The sequence below is a fragment of the Aulonocara stuartgranti genome (assembly GCF_965226115.1).
Source record: "Aulonocara stuartgranti genome assembly, chromosome: 14".
Lineage (NCBI taxonomy): Eukaryota > Metazoa > Chordata > Actinopteri > Cichliformes > Cichlidae > Aulonocara > Aulonocara stuartgranti.
The window spans coordinates 32,886,462-32,907,453 of NC_138950.1; the positions used below are offsets into that span (position 1 = coordinate 32,886,462).

Consider the following 20,992-nt stretch of genomic DNA (forward strand, 5'->3'; position numbering starts at 1 on the left):
AGGAAGTGGACAGTGCAAAAGTTATGAGGCAAAAATTAGAATACAATAAGAATAAATACAGTACACAGCTGTACAGAATAGAATAAAGTAAAATACTATATACAGTAGAATAAAATAAAATAAATATACAATAAGATAAAAATAGAATACAAATACAAATACTATATACAACTGAGTAAAAATACAACGATGACAAAGGATTATTGCACTTAGTATTATTGCATATGTATGGATGTGTGTGCTTGATCAGTTAAAGTCTTTATTATGGAGTCTGACAGCAGTGGGGGGAGAGTAAGAGAAAGAAGGAAAAAAAGGCTAAATTAGCCAAGTCTTTTGTGCTTGTGGCCTTTTCTTAAAATGCTCCTGCATGTGCTTTTCTTCTTGTTTAGCGTGCACTGTTGTTGGTACCTATTTTCATTTCTGCTACAGCCAATCCCATAGAAACAGTGGTGCTGTAGCCCAGAGCAATTGCAGTCTAGAGGAAGTAAATCAACTGCAAAACAGATGCAGCATGTGTATGTGTTTCAGCATGAGCTGGTGAGTGTGAGAGGAAGTGAACATGGCAGATTTAACAGGCTTGTGAGCAACAAAAAGATGCTCCCTTCTTCTTCGGTCAGCTTGGCTTCATGCTTATGCCTCCAGCTCCTGGCTAGTAATCGTGGACAGAGGAGTAGATAGACAGTGGATGGATTCGAGCTCATGTATGCTTGTGAAAAAAGCATGGACTGGGCAGGATGGTTTAGAGCTGGTATCAATAATTCTGAGGTCACATAATTTGTTTTTAAAGTGCCAGTTTCATGAGCGATGATGCGGTGATGCTGGCGTATGACAGAGGAAGCAAAGTAAAAGAAGTAACAGGGATGAGGAAATGTTGGAAATATGTGCTGACAGCATTTATAGATATGCCAAATGCTCTGTTTGAAAGTGAGATAATGAGTGAGAACGGCTCACTGTAAACACAACATTAAACGGGTTACAGAATTCCACAATTCATTCTGTTGTTAAATAGAAGAGACACTGCAGATGAACACAACATCACACCGCAAAGCCTGGAAAAAGAAATTGATTGAAAAAGGGAAAAAAATTTACTGCCACACAAAATAATAGCCTTCCCAGATAGAAAAACACAATTCACAGCTGACATGGCAGACAGTGACAGCATAATGACTATTGCCGCTAATGCAGGTACTGCACTGCACTCCAACAACAATGCAGCAATTTCATTAGTAGGGTACATTCTGCCAGAAGGATATTGAGTTGTGATGCCAGAAATACCAGTGACAGAGAAAAATTGGAATTGGTGTTGTTTTGATGGCAGTCTAACTGGACAAAATGAGGCGCAAAACGTGCAATAACAAAAGCAACGACAGGCTTGTGAAAATCTGATATTATTACAGATAATAATCTGCATCCGCTCACAGGATGAACTCTACAATATAATATATCCTCTCTAAGACTGTCACTCCATCTCTTCTTTTCACCCAGGCTGGAATAAGCGAGTGGACTATGAGCCAGGAACAGGCAGTAAGCAGCTGTTTCCCAGGATGCACCTTGAGACCTGTGGCGGACCTCTGTCCTCGGTGAGGACCACGGTGGAGCTGCAGACCAGCCACATTGGAAAGGGCTGCGACCGGGAGACCTACTCTGAGAAATCTCTACAAAAACTCTGTGGTGGGTTATTTGGGGTTACTGTGTTTTCATAATCACTAGCTATTCTTGTGTGGTCGAAATGAGCAATAATTAAGATAAAAACTTGTGACTATTAAATCGATGGTTGATATGCAGATTTACACAGTATATGGCTCATCAAAGACTGCTGTCTGAGGCAACTAAAAGTTGGGGCAGTAAATTAGAAGTTAGATCCTGCTAAAAGCATTAATGCAGTCCATGCGTTGAGCACCAGGGTCAGACGGCGCCCGAGGTGTGTTTCTGTGCCCTTTTTAAATCAACATCTGAAAGCTCCCAGTCCGTGTTGCTTTCTTATCTCCACGTATGTCCCCGGTAAACCCCTGTGCTAAATGAAGGCACCAGAATGGCAAGTTAAGGCTGTGTCACTAATGATGTGACAGAGCGAGGGCATTAGCCGCCCTAGATGCAGCCGCGCTTTCTCCTCAGTGACTGATGAGCAGTCGAGCCGCCGTGTCAGTGCCCAGAGCGCCAGCAGAGTAGTCGAGCCTATACCCCCACCCACACCGCACTGCCAGCAGGAGGGCTGGAGTCATCATCTTTGACTAACGGCCTTCACAAGCCACATTCCACCTAATCTGAATGCATAACATCCACTCCCTGCCTCCCCTGGCTCCCAGTCCACGCATGGTTTACCACTAAAGAGGCCTTTTCAGGCACCTCATAATCGTTATCTGATAGCAAATAGAATAAATTGTAATAGCTTTTTTAAAGCACAATCAATTTGAGATAATGTACAAAGACATCGGGCAAAGGAAAGGCTGCAGCTGGGTGCTGGAGGAGTCGATGGGTATTTATTTACTGAGGGAATCTAATTACTGGAATCAGAACGTCGACGGCGCCACGAGCACGCAGTGGAGAAAAACAGGGTTTTACAAACGAGTGAAAAACATCAATTAACGTGCTAATGTGTTATTAGCGGAAATGAACAGATGCATGTTCGAGTTTCTTTGCCAGGACAAGGGACACAGTGAGTTGTGACACTTCCTGTTTTGTTTTGTTTTTTTTGGTTGGTTGGTTTTTCTCCTATAACATCATAGCTCCCAGGTCGCTTTGATCCATTTCCGTCAGTAAGCCATTAGAAATGATTCATAAATGTATTTTAAAGGGATGAAATAAATGTTTTACTGTCACACAGGAAAAGCAGAAGATAGATGGGTGAGGGCATGTCGTATGCATGGAGGAGCGAGGTGAGCATGTGTCAGGGGCTGCGTTTGTCAAGGTGACGGCTCGAAAACAAAGACTGGACGGGGCTCAACATATTAGGGTTATTGTGTCAAAGGAATGATGGAGCTGCTTTGAAAGGGAGGAAGAGAAACCAAATGAGCCAGCTCAGTGCAGGACGGTAACGACAGGTCTGTTTTGTCAGAATGTGTAGGGATCGTGTCAGCTGTAAGCCATCTGTGCGACTGGCTGATTCTTACCAAGCCTTTGCTATGTCTTTTTCTCTTTGTGTTACCATAGTGCTTGGTTAGTATTTCCTCTCTGTTTCCATAGAGGTGCATTATAGCAGTGAGCTATGTTCTGAATTTATGAATAGTGGCTCACATTTCTTTTGAAAGTTAGCTTCATTTGCCATGAATCAATACCCACATTCCGTAGCTATCTCAGCCCATTGATTCCTTATTAAACCCTGCCAGCTGCATTACTCTTAAGTAATCATAGCCAAGAATAAGGCAATGCACACTGCGTATCTGCCATTATTGTTGTTGACAGATCTACTGTCTCACCTCTTGTTTGTTCCCACGGCAATAACCCCAGGCGCCTCGTCGGGTAGCACTGACCTCCTCCCTGCTCCCGGCACGGCCACCAATTGGACAGCGTCCCTAGTGTCTGACAGCGGGAGGGACAGCGACTTGATCTTCAGGTTTGACGGTCGTCAGGCAGCCAAAATCCCAGACTGGGTGGTACCACAGAATTTGACAGACCAGTTTACCATTGCAACATGGATGAAGCATGGGCCTAGTCCAGGGCTCAGAGCTGAAAAGGAGACCCTACTTTGTAACTCTGACAAGACTGGTGAGTCATTTGTTAACACATTTCATGGAAAAAATATATTTTTTTGACATTTCATTAGGTTATAAGAGATGTCTGGGTAAGCTGTAGTAAGGGGGGATTAGCAGAAATCGTAAATCAGAATTTAATTCAAACACCACAAATGAAGTGCACCTTGATTCTTTGGTGGATCATGTGTTGTGTGGTCAGTTGACAGGAGAATTGTGGTCTGTGAGCAAAGGTATAAGACACTGACTGCAATACCCCAAGTGACAGTGTGCAATAAAGACTCAGAGTCTGATAATATCTGTTTTTGTTCGATGTAAAACCATAAATCACCGCTTAAATCATCCTAATATCACTCCTCTATACAATAGAGCTACACATGTATAGAATATATCTATAGCTCCTCCACAGATCTAAACAGCAACTGTTTGTGAAATACTTATTTCAATGTGATACTGTTTAATAGTGGCACATTGAACAAAATTTGCAGCTCGGTGGACAGCATGCCCTCCCTGCAGGGATTATTTTTGTTGTTGTTTTTTTAAATTCCAGTGAAAGACTATCTGCCTGCAAACTCACCTCCTTTAGAAAAGTGCTGCTGTCCCAGATTTGTGAGAGCCACCTGTCAGGCTTGCTTTACCTGTCAGCTGTGAGTAGGTGGAGTGATTTGGTCCCTGGTGTCTACTCCTCTTTTTACCTCCCACAGAGATGAACCGTCATCACTACTCGCTGTATGTCCATAATTGCCGCCTGGTGTTTCTGCTGAGGAGAGACTTCACCCAGGTAGACACCTTCCGGCCGGCCGAGTTCCACTGGAAACTAGAGCAGGTGAGGCGCTAACGTTGGAATACGTGTGATAGACCAGGAAACTTGTACTCTGAGCTTATCCTCAGCTCACCTTTTTGATGAGGTATGGACCTCTCGCATAGAGAGTTATGAAGCCTCTAGCCTGGATTATACCTCTATTAATCATCCACTGGGATATTTTTTTCTTAGTTTAATCCATGGTGGTCTGTGTCTTGCGTTAAAAATAGAAGGCTCCTGGTAAGACATTGGGATTCACTGGCAGCAGCAAAAAGGTTTAAAAGGGAGTAGGAGCTGTTGGTGATTTACTAACACACATCATATTCACCCAGTGATTTGCAAACAACCATGGTTTTGTGGGTGTAAACTGTAACCAATTAGTGCTTGGCTATACTAGAAATCCCTCTATAAAAAACAAACAAAAAAAACCACCTAACCTTTAAGTGACCCCATTTAATATAGAGAATCCACATACTAGTTAATATCCATGTAATATCTTAATGAATTTAGGGACTGAATAAATGTTTGGCATCTGCCCTTTCATATGATTCCTTCGAGGAATGGAACATTTCCACACATGAAAATTCCACAATTAGTTAATAATAAAAACAATAGATATGATGGCTAGAGAAATATGAGCTTCCTCCAGGGTTGTGCATGTGTGCATGTGTCTCTGTGTATGTGTGTGCGTTGCGTGAAGACAGAGGCAGCTGTCTGTTGATCGTGGATGCTGTCTCGGAGTCAGACAGGTCATCTCGACTCACAAAACCCCCACGCTCACCCAGTGAGGACATTTGATTCAGGAGGCACACAGCTGAGGCTGGACATCCAGATGCAGCTCCCTGGGCTAATTTAATCAGACAGATCACTGGTCCTTGATTGGAGAGATAGCATGAAACGGGTCATCCATCAGTCTCCTGACAGAGCATGGTGTGCATGAGGCCCCATCTGGAGGAATTTAGACAGAGTCTCTATTGAGTATCTGTCATGGCTATTGGTCTGTTTTTCTCACTCTACATTTTCTCCTTTTGTTTTTAATTTGTTCTGTTCTTTTTTTTCTTTTTTTTTAAAGACATCTGACCAATCTGGATATTTCACAGACCTCACTGCAACAGTAGTATGGCTTCTGCTAATGACATTAACAGTGATGTTCACTGTACTTTCTCAGGCGCTGTTCAGATCAGCAAAGGTTACAGTGGCTACGAGAAAAACTAAGCATGGCTGGAATTCTTTGCCCTCATTCCCTCTTTCTTTTCAACCAATCAAGCAATTATAGTGTATGTAGAGTATTTGTTTATATGTTGAATCAAATAGTTTGAGAGTATCAAAAGTGTTATACTACTGTGATGTCACTAATTATATTTCTGAGCAGTACCTGAAAACTACTGGGAATATTGTTGCATCACCTTTGAGTATGTTAATGTTGTTAACATGGCCAACATTATAAACATTGGTATGTTAGTACTGCCAGTTTGATAGAGGTCGTGTTAGGATTGACATTGAGCTTTAAGGAACACTATTAATCAGCATAACTTCATTATACGTAAAAGTAATTTGTAGCCACTGTAACGTCAACCTTTGGTTTGTGGACTAACATTTCGAAGACTTTAGATTTGATTTGGATGTCAACGTCTTTCAGAGACAGAAACAATGTTGCAAGAGCTAATCTCTCTGAAACCTCCAGGACGCTCTATTCATATGTACTTGTCTATCCCAAGGAAACAACCCCCAAAACATGCAGTTATTTATCATTTATTTTGTTCTCAATTTGATAGTAATTGATAAAATGAATGTGATTCTCTATTAAAGGAGACTTGAAACTAGCAATCAAGACCAGAAAGTTTTTATAAAAGTATCAATCTAGTGAGCAGTAGGACCTTTTTCTCACAGACCTCAGTACAATGGGACTTCGTTTGGAGCTGGCAGAGCTGACTTAGTGGCCTCCTCTTCCTCCTCCTCCTTCTTCAGGTTTTGTACATTTCCATTCTGGCTTCACTTTCCAGTCCTAGAGGCCAGTGTTGTGTAAGTTGACACATAACAAGAGCTTATTCACAGTTCACAAAGAATTAAATGAAACAGATAATATTCATAGTTCACAATTTAATTAAGGTTAAGCAAGCCTTATGACCGCTGGAATATGTTCCAGGCCCCAGGCAGCCCTGAACTGGATAAGCAGAAAAGGATGGATGGTTTATATGGATCTCTAAACTATTCTATTTTCTTTATAATTACTTCCTATCAACAAATCCATCTTCACATCATTGCATAATGTTACTTCTTGCTACCTCCTAAAATAAAAATATTATTTTTGCTTTTCTATATTTCTTTTAAAAGTACAAGACAAAGCAATGTGAATACATGTTTTAACACCAAATTGGTTGTTCATGTGGCTGATGTTGTTACTTTTTTTTCTTTCTTTTTGTTAGATAAATATAAAAATATTCAAACTAAGAAAAATGAGCTCAGATAGGTACAGTGGTCACAAACTTGACAGAATTGACGTGTTCATCTCCGTATTTGTTTAAAAATTGTGCTCTACAAATGACCAAAATTCAAAGTAAGAACAAAATGTAAATATTAGATGCTAGTGTCACGTCAGTGGTATCTGTCTATTTAGACATAGATTTCATTTCAACTGTCTGACTCTGATATTAAGTGACAATGGAGGTAAATAAAATTTAGTTGCTTACTTGAATGTTGTAAACTCACTTTTACAAAATTCAAGTGCAACTTCTCTTCCATTAACAGTGTCTTGCTGCTTTGGGCAATCTACACTGACACAGTTCACATTTTCATTCTAGCTACTTAGTGTTCAACAGTCTGCCATATGGTCAGTGAGCTTCAGCCTGGCAAAGTCCCTCTTCACAAATCCCAATTGTATTCATTATATAGTATGTATCATACATAATAGCAGCATTGCTTTGAGCTAAGCCACTAAGGTTTAGGCTGTTTATTGTTTACCAAGAAAACAGTCCTAGTTCAGCATACTGTCATTTGCTAAATGGCACTAGTCAGAGTATAGCTGAGGCTAATGTAATAGAAAAATAGCCTCACAGAGCCATTAAGGTAACGCAACCTGCATGCAGAGCGTATCCAGTTTAGAGGCCAGGAAAGAGGCAATTTTCCCTTTGATGTTCTTGCTTGTTTGTGATAATTCTAATTCATAACATGACTCGTTATAAAATATATCATATCACACCTTTCCCCCATAGTTGTTTTAACCATATGCCACAGTTAATGAAATCCCACATGAAGGAAGTTAGTAAATTAGAAGGGAGTTTGACAGTTTTTGGTTGTTTTTGCTGTGGCTTAAAAAGGGTTGAGACAGGTAGTTCTATAGCAGGTCTGAAATGATCTTGATTTATTTCATTAGCACGTCTCACGATAAAAGTTTCCACGGTCGACTCTGGCACCACATAGGCACACAATAGCTGTTAAACTTTCTCGAGCACATTTAGAGTTCTCACTCTTTCGCGCGTCCTCCCGCTCATCCTCCTCCCTCTTGTTAATAGTTGTCTCTGTGAATCCTGGGGGCATGAAAGGAAACTTTCATTAAGTCGCTATCTCCCCTCGCCTTGTCGCTATTTCCTCCTCATCTGCTAATGTCTTTAAAACAAAATGAACTTCTGAATACCTCCAACTTAGAGAACCCTCGAACAGAAGAATTCTCCTCTCCCTGCACTGGTTTATCAAAGAAGTAAGAAGTCCAATTAATTTCTCATACAATCCAATCACGCACTGCGAGCTGCTTCATAATAACCGCACCGGGGTGGTGGGGGGAGATGGTTGCAGATATTAGTTTTACCTGCTGAAAAAAATAAAGAGTGTACTATCTGTTAATAACAGGCAGCATGGTTTTATGCACATTGGCCTATTCTGTTCAGTACGCTTAAACTTTGCTCTCTGTGCTGTATGCATTGTTGGGAGATGAAGCCTGAGGTTTTCATTGAAACTTCACTGAAAGGTTTTGCAATGAACGTGTACCAAATGTGTCTTTTGTGCACACTTTCATATTCTTTAAATGCAGATCCGAATAAGAGTGTCTCAAAGAAGGAGGCTGTCAATCTTGAAGATGTTTTCTGCATGAGCCAGTACTGAATGAACCCCTGCAGGTGTTATAACTATGTACAAAATTGGATCGGGTGCGCACAGTCTAAAAAATAGCCTTTGGCGCTCGCAGGTGTCCGGGAAATTCACTGTATAAAAGAGTGCCTCACAGACCCAGACTCCCACTTTAGTTCTTTCACAGTGTATTAACAGCTTGTGAGGTTTTATTGTTCAATTCACCATATTCACCCGGCGCCTACTTTCCTCCTGACATCGGATGCTTTTATAATACTGCACACTGCTGCGTTGTAGTTTCAAGTCTAAACAGAGGGAATTTGACAGGGGATTTGACTGTTATCGTGTTACTGGTTTCTGATTGATCAGCATCTGAAAACACAAGAGTAAAGACAAAAATGTTCAGGACACACACACTGTGTCATCTTTAATGATTAAAAAAAAAATATATATATATATATATACACAACGACCCGTTACCTGCCATTAAATCATAACAGAAATTGCAGATTACAAGGGTATTTCCAGTCCCTCCGCTTCCTGTTTCAAAGACAGAATTTGTGAGATATGTAAGAATGAATATGACCATATGAAGCCCAAAATGTAATGTTTTAAAGAAGCAGTCAAAGAACAAAAGCCTTCTAATTACCTCTGCCAAGGAAACTGTTGCATGCTTATGTGTGATTTTTTTTCTGTCTGTAAACATGATAGATCTAAAAATTCTGGATGAACCTCTGTAGGGGTGTGCAGTGGGGTCATGTTATCAATCCATTAAACTTTGACTTACATCCACCGGTGTCTTCAGGCTCAACATAATGATTTATTGGTCAAAAATGGACAAAACACTTTAAAACTTACAAACTATGATTTTTGCAAGTGTGGTGTGTATTGTGAACGTACAGAAAGTACTGTATTTAAAACTTTGCTGCCATTTTTTGTCTTTACAACATATAAGAAATGATTTGCGGGGATTCTAAATACTTTGGCCCTTTGACAACATTTGACCTTAAAGGAGAGGTCAAACCTTTATAAAATGTCCATCCATCCATCTATCGTCATCCGCTTTGTCCGGGGTCGGGTCGCGGGGGCAGCAGCCTAAGCAAAGAGGCCCAGACCTCCCTCTCCCCAGCCACCTCCTCCAGCTTGTCCGGGGGAATACCAAGGCGTTCCCAGGCCAGCCGAGAGATATAATCTCTCCAGCGTGTCCTGGGTCTGCCCCGGGGCCTCCTCCCGGTGGGACATGCCTGGAACACCTCACCCAGGAGGCGCCCAGGGGGCATCCTTGTCAGATGCCCGAACCACCTCAGCTGGCTCCTTTCGATGTGGAGCAGCAGCTGCTCTACTCTGAGCCCCTCCCGGATGGCCGAACTTCTCACCCTATCTCTAAGGGAGAGGCCAGCCACCCTTCGGAGGAAGCTCATTTCTGCCGCTTGTATCCGCGATCTCGTTCTTTCGGTCACTACCCACAGCTCGTGGCCATAGGTGAGGGTAGGGACGTAGATCGACCGGTAAATTGAGAGCTTCGCTTTTACACTCAGCTCCCTCTTCACCACGACGGACCGGTGCAACGTCCGCATTACTGCAGCTGCAGCCCCAATCCGTCTGTCGATCTCCGGCTCCCTTCTCCCATCACTCGCGAACAAGACCCCGAGATACTTGAACTCCTCCACTTGGGGCAGGAACTCATCCCCGACCCGGAGTGGGCACTCCACCCTTTTCCGGCTGAGAACCATGGCCTCAGATTTGGAGGTGCTGATCCTCATTCCCGCTGCTTCACACTCGGCTGCGAACCGTTCCAGTGCGAGCTGGAGGCCTTCACCCGATGAAGCCAACAGAACCACATCACCTGCAAAAATCAGAGATGAGATTCTGCGCCTAGAAATCCTGCCCATAAAAATTATGAACAGAACTGGAGACAAAGGGCAGCCCTGGCGAAGCCCATCACCCACCGGGAACGAGTCCGACTTATTGCCGGCAATGCGAACCAAGCTCTTGCAACGGTTGTATAGGGATCGAATGGCCCGTAGCAATGGGCCAGACACCCCATATTCCCGCAACACCTCCCACAGGACACCCCGAGGGACATGGTCGAATGCCTTCTCCAAGTCCACAAAACACATGTAGATTGGTTGGGCAAACTCCCATGCACCCTCAAGTATCCTGGAGAGGATAAAGAGCTGGTCCAGTGTTCCGCGACCAGGACGAAAACCGCATTGTTCCTCCTGTATCCGAGGTTCGACTAACAGACGAACTCTCCTTTCCAGAACCCTGGCATAGACTTTCCCAGGGAGGCTGAGGAGTGTGATCCCCCTGTAGTTGGAACACACCCTCCGGTCCCCTTTCTTAAAGATGGGGACCACCACCCCGGTCTGCCAGTCCACAGGTACTGCCCCTGATCTCCACGCAACATTGCAGAGGCGTGTCAACCAGGACAGCCCTACAACGTCCAGAGCCTTCAGGAACTCGGGGCGGACCTCATCAACACCAGGGGCTCTGCCACCAAGGAGTTATTTAACTGCCTCAGTGACCTCGCCCCCGGAAATTGGCGGGTCATTCCCCTCATCCCCAGACTCTGCTTCCTCCTCGGAAGACGTGTCAGTGGGATTAAGGAGGTCCTTGAAGTATTCCTTCCACCGCCTGACAATTTTCTCAGTCGACGTCAGCAGCGCTCCGCCAGCACTATACACAGTGCAGGTAGAGCACCGCTTTCCCCTCCTGAGACGCCTGACGGTTTGCCAGAATCTCTTCGAGGCAGTCCGAAAGTCTTTTTCCATGGCCTCTCCGAACTCCTCCCACACCCGAGTTTTTGCTTCAGCCACTGCCCGAGCCGCATTCCGCTTGGCCTGTCGATACCTGTCGGCTGCCTCCGGAGTCCCACAGGCTAACCAAGCCCGATAGGACTCCTTCTTCAGCCTGGTGGCTCCCTTCACCTCTGGTGTCCACCATTTGGTTTGGGGATTACCACCACGGCAGGCACCCACCACCTTGCGGCCGCAGCTCAATGCAGCAGCTTCGGCAATGGAGACGCTGAACATGGTCCATTCGGACTCAATGTCCCCGGTCTCCCTCGGAATGCTGTTGAAGCTCTGCCGGAGGTGTGCGTTGAAGATCTCGCGGACTGGGGCCTCTGCTAGACGTTCCCAGCACACCCTCACTACGCGTTTAGGTGCACCAGGTCTGTCCAGCGTCCTCCCCCGCCACCTGATCCAACTCACCACCAGGTGGTGATCAGTTGACAGCTCAGCCCCTCTCTTTACCCGAGTGTCCAGAACATATGGTTGCAGGTCTGCTGATACGATTACAAAATCGATCATCGACCTACGGCCTAGAGCGTCCTGGTGCCACGTGCACTTATGGACACTCTTATGTTCGAACAGGGTGTTCGTTATGGCCAAACTGTGGTTAGCACAGAAGTCCAATAACAGAGCACCGCTCGGGTTCGGGCCCCATGGACTAAGGCCCGGCCACCAGACGCTCGCCCTCGGGCACCCTCCCCGGGCCTGGCTCCAGGGCGGGGCCCCGGTGACCCTATCCCGGGCAGGGTAAACTGTTCCCTCGGTGTCCTTTTCATAAGGGTCTTATGAATCGCTCTTTGTCTGGTCCCTCACCCAGGGCCAATTTGCCATGGGAGACCCTACCAGGGGGCAAAAGCCCCCAGACAACATAGCCCCTGGGATCCCTGGGACACACAAACCCCTCCACCACGATAAGGTAGCGATTCAAGGAGGGGTTATAAAATGTCCTTTATCTTAAAAATGATGCTTCAGATTTTTTGTTTGTATTGGCAACATGTATGAAGTGAACTAGTATATGGGGATTTTAAATATCACATTATAGTTTCCCCTAAATATCACGTCACATTTGACCTCTGACCTCACTCTTACATTTTACATCTTTCTTTCTTTCAAGTAGACCCCAACATGTGTTATATCTTTAAAGAAAACTATTACCCGTTACCTAATCCTGCATGTCATAAATGTAATGCATGCACTTTGCACTACAAACTGTATGCAAAGTATGTTTAAAAAGAGCAAAGAAAAAAAACATGCATAATGGGGCGATCGTGGCTCAAAGAGTTGGCAGTTTGTCTTGTAACCGGAAGGTTGCCGGTCCGAGCCCCAGCTCGGACAGTCTCGGTCGTTGTGTCCTTGGGCAAGACACTTCACCTGCCGCCTGCTGGTGATGGGGCCAATGGCGCAATATGGCAGCCTCGCTTCTGTCAGTCTGCCCCAGGGCAGCTGTGGCTACAACTGTAGCTTGCCTCCATCAGAGTGAATGAATAGTGGAATTGTAAAGTGCTTTGAGGGCCCCGAAAAGCACTATATAAATGCAATCCATTATAATGCATATATACCATATGCAAAATAAAATACTATTCCCTTAAAAATAAATACAGAGAGCAAGCTGTTTTGGCAGAGGTTTGCGCTCTTGGAGGGCTTCTTGTAATTTGAATGTTTTCAATGAGAGCAACAGATGTACAGTAGTTCTGTTTTTAGCTCTTATGGGTTAATAAAATTGCATTTCTGTAAACACCGCACAGTATTCGCCGTTTTGAATTCACACATCAAATGAGCAGCAGCAGGTAATTTCCACCAGCAGCTGCCAAATAAGCACTGACTGAGTTTCATGTTTAGTGTTGACACAACTGTCTAAATTTCTGTTTTTACCATCAGTGGAGGAAGTCCTGTTGCAAATAGTCATAAAACATTAACTAACATTAACATTAACAACAGCAAAAAAAGTACTCTGAGCACACAGCTTTTTTCCCTTCTGTTCTCACAACATTCTCAGCTGACATCAACTATGTCAACACTGACATTTACTTACAATCTAATATTAAAAGCAGTATTTCAACACTACAATAAACACTTAGGTTTGTGCTCTGAAAGCAGGCTCATGAGCACTTCCAATGCTAAAAACACTAACAAATAAACACACATCTGATGCATACATCAGCGAAAAAGTGTTTCATGGGCAAAAATCACCAAGAAAATAGTAAAAAATTAGTAGCTTTACGTTTTGCTTTTGATACAGTTGCAAAAACCAAAGTAAAAAGCTGGGATTTTTTGATCAAGAAGAAGGTTTGAAGTGTTAGTTGACATTTTTCCGTCTTGCCGCCCTCTACATGAATTGCAGACTATCTCAATGCAAACTGAATTACAATAGAGTTAACATGCTCTCTGTAGATGTGTTTTTGCCTGCAGCTAACATTAGCATTCAACCATATCATAGCCAAGATTACGGTTACAGTGTAAGTGACACAGCGAGGAGCAAAAACACATTTATTTAAATGTGGAAATAAAACACACAGGATGCAGTCAAGCTTACAGTGGAACATTACTTTCTTGCACCTTTTCATGCAGCCTCAGAAATGTTTTGTTTAAGTCAGTGATGTTCTGTAACATTAATGTTAATAAAACTTTAAATACCAGATTTTCACCTGCTCTGCTTTCAGCTGTCAATCAAAGAGTATTAAATTTAGCTGTCAGCGAATGTTTGTCTGTTTCTCTGTGTTGGCCCTGCAACAGACTGGTGACCTGTCCGGGGTCCTATAGTAGCTGGGATAGACTCCAGCCCCTGTGCTACCCTAATAACTATAGGTGGAATCATCTTTATGTTATTTAAAGTATATATGTCATTTGTAAATTATTTCTCTAAAACCATCCATTTGATATAAGATTTATCAGTGTTACTTTAAAGGACAATAGCCTACTCCCTTAATACCTCAAAAACATTTTAAGCACTAATAGTTTAAAAACTTGCTTCTAATCAGTCCTCTACAGTTAAGAGACTGATTTTAAAATACATTAAGTCTTCCTACAGCAAAAAATAAATAAAGCAAACTGTAAATTAGAGGGTAAGTAACAACCTCATAATAACCTCATAGTATATAATGGGTCAGTACACACTGGTGCTGATGAACTTGTTCAAAATGCCGAACTGCAACCAGTTTGATAAAAAGGAAGGAAAACTGTGCTATTTACATTTTAGTAATATTTAAGTTGCACTAAAGTAACATATCAATGGGCTCCAAAATAGACAGCTCCAAGACATAGACAGCTCACACTTATTTAGCCTTATTCCTTAAGGAAATTTCCTCTATGTTTCAACTCTGGAGGTTTTTTGTTTTTGTTTACAGCTCTTGGTAAAGGAGGTGTGTTTGGCATGACCACATAAAGGTTCAGACAATCCCAGCAAAGTATTGTAATGTATATTGTAACACACAGCACAAACCTCCTAATGATTTAAAGTAAACGGTAAATGGTAAATGGCCTGCATTTCTATAGCGCTTTCTAGTCCCTAAGGACCCCAAAGCGCTTCACACTACATTCAGTCATTCACCCATTCACACACACATTCAAACACAAAGTAAACGATAGCTTTGTGTGTATTATTTCAAACATCTGACTAGTCTGTCCTAAACTAAATGCAACAATTGCTTGTTTATGAATCTCTAGATACCTCGTTGACCAGCTCAAAACGTCCTTGTTTAGGCAAATGTGTGCCTCACAGATCCCATATAACTTGAATAAATGCATTATGCACTCTCATATTTTTGCTAATTCTCAGTCAGAAGATAGCACCACCCGAAGGCATACTCTACTCTATCGTCATTTTACCACTGAATGGTAATAGTAAGAAGACGACAAGATAAAATGAATATCATGCAGAAACAAGTGAGGAGAATTAACTAGCTCACAAGTGAGGGGAGAGCGGGTGAGTGGAGCGGGACTGTCTGTGGTGCTGTGTCTGCTGTACTGGTCTGTTCTGGTGGAGCTGGATCTGGGCTTGACACCGAAGCTGTTGATTTACGGGTCAGTCCACTTTACCAACCTCAGCTATGTTAGCAAGCTCTGCGTAGTCACCGAAAAGACCACATGATGGAAACAAGTCATAAAAATTTGTTTTTTTTAAAGGGTGGCTAGGCTCTCTTAGTGTAGAGCATGTACAGTTTGGCCATTTGGGTACAAGTCAGAGTAGAGTCAGTGCTTCTCCGAAATGAAAGGAGGAAGTTGAGGTCGTTCAGCAATCAGACAAGGATGCCTTCTGGGCACCTCTTTGGTGAAGTGCTCTCAGCATGTCCTACGGGTAGGAGGCCCTGCAGCAGAACCAGGACATGCTGATTACATCTTTCGGCTAGCTTGGGAAAGCTTTGGTGTTCCCCAAGATCAGCTCGTGGAGGTGGCCATGGAGAGGGAGATCTGTGCTCTGTTTAGACAATTTATTAAAAGCAAACAAGTTAACCTTTACACATGTCATTGTTTCATGTTGTGACCCAAAGACACCATCCTGAACAACCACTGATAAATGGGTTCAGTTTCCACATTTGGAGACACTCTGCAGAGTGTGTGAATTTCCCGTGGCTGTGTTTTTAGCCCATTAGGATTTATAAAAGGTAGAATTTTTTTAAGTTGAATATTAACTAGGACCACACCAGTGGTGTCTCATTACTTTCATGCTTCTGTAGAGTTTGATAATACGAACCCACATAGAGAGGTAAATGGAGGCTCTCATTTTTCAGTTAGAATAAAGAGAGCATTGTGTCCTCATTTGACAGGCTGGAGGGATTTTGGCAAGAGGAGAAAATCAATGAGAAGTCACCTCGAGCCTTTCAGCTGGCAAAAAAGAACAAGAAAAACCAACAGGGATAATTGAGATCTAAATGATGTTTCTACCAGGAGTCTAAATTGAATGTGGAAAGGACATCATTACATTCAGCTACCCAATGGAAAACACTTATTTTTTTCAGAAAGCAATCAAGCAAACACTCAGGGGGGACTTTCTCTGATTTCGCAAGTGGACAGTAATGGAAATATAAAATCAGTGACCATTCTTGTTGTGTGGTACATATGTCATGGAGGCTAAGCCAGGGACAGAGCTACAGCAGAAGGAATATTTACACAGAATGGTGTGTTATTTTACACATATAGCGACTGTTTATCAGTGCATGTGTAAAATCAATGGAAGTCTTTTCTGTCCGTCAGTCTTGCCTAACACTTGAAAAAATCTAGCACAGACATCAGACATTGTTAGACTATATTTTACAGCAGCTTCATCAGGTGCACATTCAGTCATATTTTAATTCCTCCTCATCATTTAAATAGTGTAAATAAGCCACTGTTGAAAGGCTTTACTAAAATGTTTTCTGCAGCAGATGTTATCCTCATTAGTTTTGCTTCTTTCACAAAAAAAAAGTTAAAATTTAAAGCTACAAATGCTGTGTTTTAGTCTTCAGCTGAGCATAACAACAAATTTAAAAATTGAATGATCCGAGCCTTAAGGCAACAGTTGCATCACTGCCAGATCATGAAAGTCCATCTTAAGGGTCCTAACCTCAAATGCAGTTTAAGCATTTGTTGTTTTTAGTTTTGCATTGTGCATTTTGGTAAATGATTGTGTGTTCAGTGCATATAAAGTACGTAGAGAAAAAAGGACGAATAGGTCATTTTGTGCGCTGGACCGCGTTTTTTGCCAGGGGCCTATCTCATGACTTAATTTCATCCAGAAAATGATTGCAATTCTGCATTTCCTGTTGCTGTGTACACGTAGTAGAAACAGAAACATAACTTATTAAAGTTTTTTTCCATATATTAAAATTTCAGTACATGTATTCAAATTCAGAATGCACTGATAGAATTCAGCGTGTCTCTCTAACAAATGTATTGTTTTTTCAACATAACTGTGACCAATTCAAAACATATTCTGATCATAATTACTCATAAGAACTCAAAATAATGAAAAGAGGACCCTTAAGATAATGTGCTGTAGCTGCTTCACTGTTTGATTGTTAATAAAAACCTTTCTGGTTCGTTCAGTGCTATTTTGAAAAACCCATGCAATTCAGAAGGCTACTCTTTTTAACACAAGAATAGAATTATGTATCACGGATTTCCAAGGTTTTAAAATGAAATGAGATAAGATAGCCTGTATTGTTGCCACGGTTGGGAAATTCATGTTGTTACAGGAGCAGATTGGACAGAGCAGAAACGAATAATAGCCAGACTTTTGTGTAATTTCTCTAAGTGGTCTGCAAAGTTATTCTTTCTCAACCATTTTTAGAGGATTTTAGTTTTTTTGTTAAGCCACCTAACAGTGACCTGCGGATCATTATAGCTCAACAGATGATCCAGTGTTGCATCTACATATAAAAGAAAACTTGGCTAAGAATCCATTTTAGATTGTATCAGACTGTCGTAAAAACACACAGTTTGTTCCAATTTCTTTAGTTGAATCTTTGAAGAATGCTAAAGATAACACAGTTTGACTGGCATAAAGTAATAGTTTTGAAGCAGCAGGGGTGATTCCCAAAGAGCTGTTGAGCAAAAACTTGGCAAATCTCATCATAGCGTTGAGTGTGTTCTTCAAAAATTTGAGAAAAATGGACAAAAAAATGGAAGACAAAAGATAAAACAAATTCACAAGATCACATTAGATGTCAAACTGCAGGAAAATTGCTGGAGTTTTAAGAGGCAGACAACTACACCCACACCACATTTATGCTATCACTATTTATTGTGGTTTAACCTGTCAAGGACATAAACGCACAGAATAGTCTGCATCAAGCCTTGTAATCATAGCTTTCCCAGTTTTGTTAAGCCTGGATTGACAACTTGGTGGCGTGATGGTTCGTGCTGTTGCCTCACAGCAAGAAGAGCCTGGGTTCAAATCCACAATCTGGCTTGTTTGCAGTGTGTAATTAGAGTTAGGTTAATTAGTGATTCTAAATTACCCATAAATGTAAATGGTTGTTTGTCTCTATGAAATCATCAACCCCCATGTTGGTTCGTTAAGCAAGACTAACAGTAATTGCCTTGACTAAAAAATAGTTGTTCAAACAACAAGATTTCATTGTGTTTTCCCAAAGTTTTTAACTTGTGTAGAATGAATTAAAACAATTTTCACTCTACATACTTAAATAAATCACTTCAAGTCAATGTAAGTATACTTCGTTGATCCAACGTCATCTGATTACATTAAACCACCAAATGCCAAATGTGTTGGTTTGACATGGTTAAAAATGGTTTGTTGTACTTGGTTAAATCACGTGGAAATATCATATCATTTTTGAGTGTGCTTTCTCTTTTTAGTCTCTGTCCGTGCTCCCACTGCAGGCTTTTCAAGGAGTTTTAAAGACAGCCTGATATTAATGAATTACAATCATCGAGCCTAAAGTAGAAAATTCAGTTTTTTAGCATCACTATGAGACAGGATGGTTCTAATTTCAGAGATATTGAACAAATGGAAGAACATATTTGTATATGTAACATATATTACATATTTGTGTAATATGAGCACTGACAACATATTCCTGAAGACTACTTGAAGAAATTAAGAGAGAGTTTTCCTAAGAGTTGTAGTAACACCAAATATTGACTTTCAAGCTTGTTAGAATTGTACAAACAGTTAAATGCTGTATATGCTGTATTTTCATGTATGTTTTTATCATTTTTTAATATAATATTTAGAAAATCATATCAGGCAGTTGCTATTTTTTACGACTATAAACAAACATTGATATTTGCGCTAGCTGCACCTAAAACAAGAAAGATGAGTAATTGAAACACTGAAAATAAATCAAAGCAGATAATGAGAACATTTAATAGTATAGCATGAGTTTATATCAACAGCTAGTAAACAGTGAGTGCAGATGTGCACTGATTTAACCAGGGCTTAACTGCTGTGCAAAGAGTTTTAAAAGCCTAAATCTTCTTTTATCACAACAGTTTAATATTGCATCAAAAAGGAGGCTGGCCAGTTCACCGATCCACTCTGACTCATTTCCTGTGGACCAGGTGTTCATTATTATTTATTGACCGATATGCTCTTTCCCCCCGTCTTCACAGGGAAAGTATAACTAGCTAAAGCTAACAGGCCACTGTCAGCGTGTGCACTCACATCCATGTGGCACATCAACAATTTCTGAATTTATGCTCAGTCATGGCATTAAAAAGATGCTCACCACTTGGCATGATCATCCCCCACAGTTGCCTCCTAACCGGTCCAGGCTCATTGTCAAAACAAGCCTCTCCTGAGCACAATTTGAATACCGAGCATCTGGCAATTTCAAATTGCTGATGTGCTGCCGTTGACTGCTGTCATCAGAAGCTCCTTGTTAGTAAACTGCAGGCTGTTTTGGGACCACCATACCTGATGAGTTTATGAAATTATGTTGTTTTTTTATTCTTACATCAGGAGGGGAAAAATGTTCTTGCTTGTAAGAAAAGGGTGAACACCTGTCTCACTCAGAAAGGAGATTCTGAGCGAGACATGCATCAGTCATACATGCTGCTGTCCTCACAGGAGTAGACCTGCCATGAGGCGCATAAACCACTTACTACAGGCTCAAAGTGCAGTGCGTGCAGCTGCCTCTTATTCTGCACCAAATTAATGTGCAAATGAGGGTGGTGCAATTTTGTTCCACGAGCTGAGATCTAACAGATGAGTGAAATAAGAGGCATGGTGCATTTTTTAAAATTTTAGCCATTAAGCTGAATAATTTACAGTAACACTAGATTTTAAACTTTTAAAACAAATTACATTAGCCAAAAATCTTTACTCGTCTATTATAGTTTTTTTGTTGTTTTTTTTTTAAATCCTTAAACATCAAGCTCTCGGAGTGTCCCACTTAATAAAGAACAAAGATTTTTTTCTTTTTGCTATTGTTAAATTTTCTGCCTTTATTTTATTTATGAGCTGACATACGTCAGTAATAATCAAAAGGAGGTCAGGGAAAAAAAACATTTAACAACTGTCTGTCTTTTACCTTGGCTGTGCTGCTATTTTACCTTCTTTCTGGGAGACATACATACACTCACAACTAGCCAGCATCTCTCTCCTCATGGGAGGGGTCATGTTGAATGATAGATGACTCCTACTAAAGAGCCTGCTAAATTTAGAGCTCTGCTGCTCCAGTGGGCTCCGAAGAGCTTGATGGGCACACACACACACACACACACACACACACACACACACACACACACACACATTCCTGCTATCTCAAACCCATACAGACTTTTGCCTCGTACACTTTCAAACCTGATTCTTGTTTTGCCTGTTCACCTGAGACTACCTGCAGTAGCCCACACACACACCCTCTCCACTCCGAACACATGTTTTTATGTGTGTTTGTTGCGTCATCGTGCTCTGGGGTCAGGACTAAAATCTCACTGTTTACCAAGCTCAGGGCTAAGATCTCACAGCTTTACTCACAAATACTGTGACCGATGTCTGGCTACACCTGGAGAGGTAAGACGGGGGCGGCCGTTACACGCGATGTGCTATGCCACTTCACCTGTAAAAATGCATCAATTGAAGCGTGCAATTCTTCTGTATAAAAAAAAAAAAATCCTCTGAAATACAGTTGTCACTGCAGTCTCCATTGTTTGCTCCTCACACAGCACACACTCACATTAAAGCAATGGATTTACTTGCAAACAGC

The 20,992-nt window shown here is 41.8% G+C and overlaps 1 protein-coding gene and 1 long non-coding RNA gene across 3 annotated transcripts in view; one reads left to right on the forward strand and one right to left on the reverse strand.

Annotated features, from left to right (window-relative positions):
• Positions 1-20,992, forward strand: part of LOC309687253 (calsyntenin-2-like) — a 341,001-nt gene that overhangs the window by 254,606 nt on the left and 65,403 nt on the right. The window contains exons 8-10 of the mRNA XM_082502078.1: positions 1,486-1,671; positions 3,448-3,705; positions 4,394-4,515. Coding sequence (XP_082358204.1) covers positions 1,486-1,671; positions 3,448-3,705; positions 4,394-4,515 — 566 coding nt within the window. The remainder of the gene's footprint in view (positions 1-1,485; positions 1,672-3,447; positions 3,706-4,393; positions 4,516-20,992) is intronic.
• LOC309687258 overlaps positions 4,444-20,992 on the reverse strand; it is a 41,007-nt gene continuing 24,458 nt past the window's right edge. Inside the window, exons 4-5 of one of the 2 annotated variants that reach the window (XR_014270674.1) lie at positions 6,384-6,496; positions 4,444-4,506 (exon numbers count right to left, since the gene is read on the reverse strand). This is a non-coding gene — a long non-coding RNA (uncharacterized lncRNA). Of the gene's footprint in view, positions 4,507-5,127; positions 5,440-6,383; positions 6,497-20,992 lie in introns of those variants that run through there. The other variant, XR_014270675.1, reaches the window with a different exon arrangement.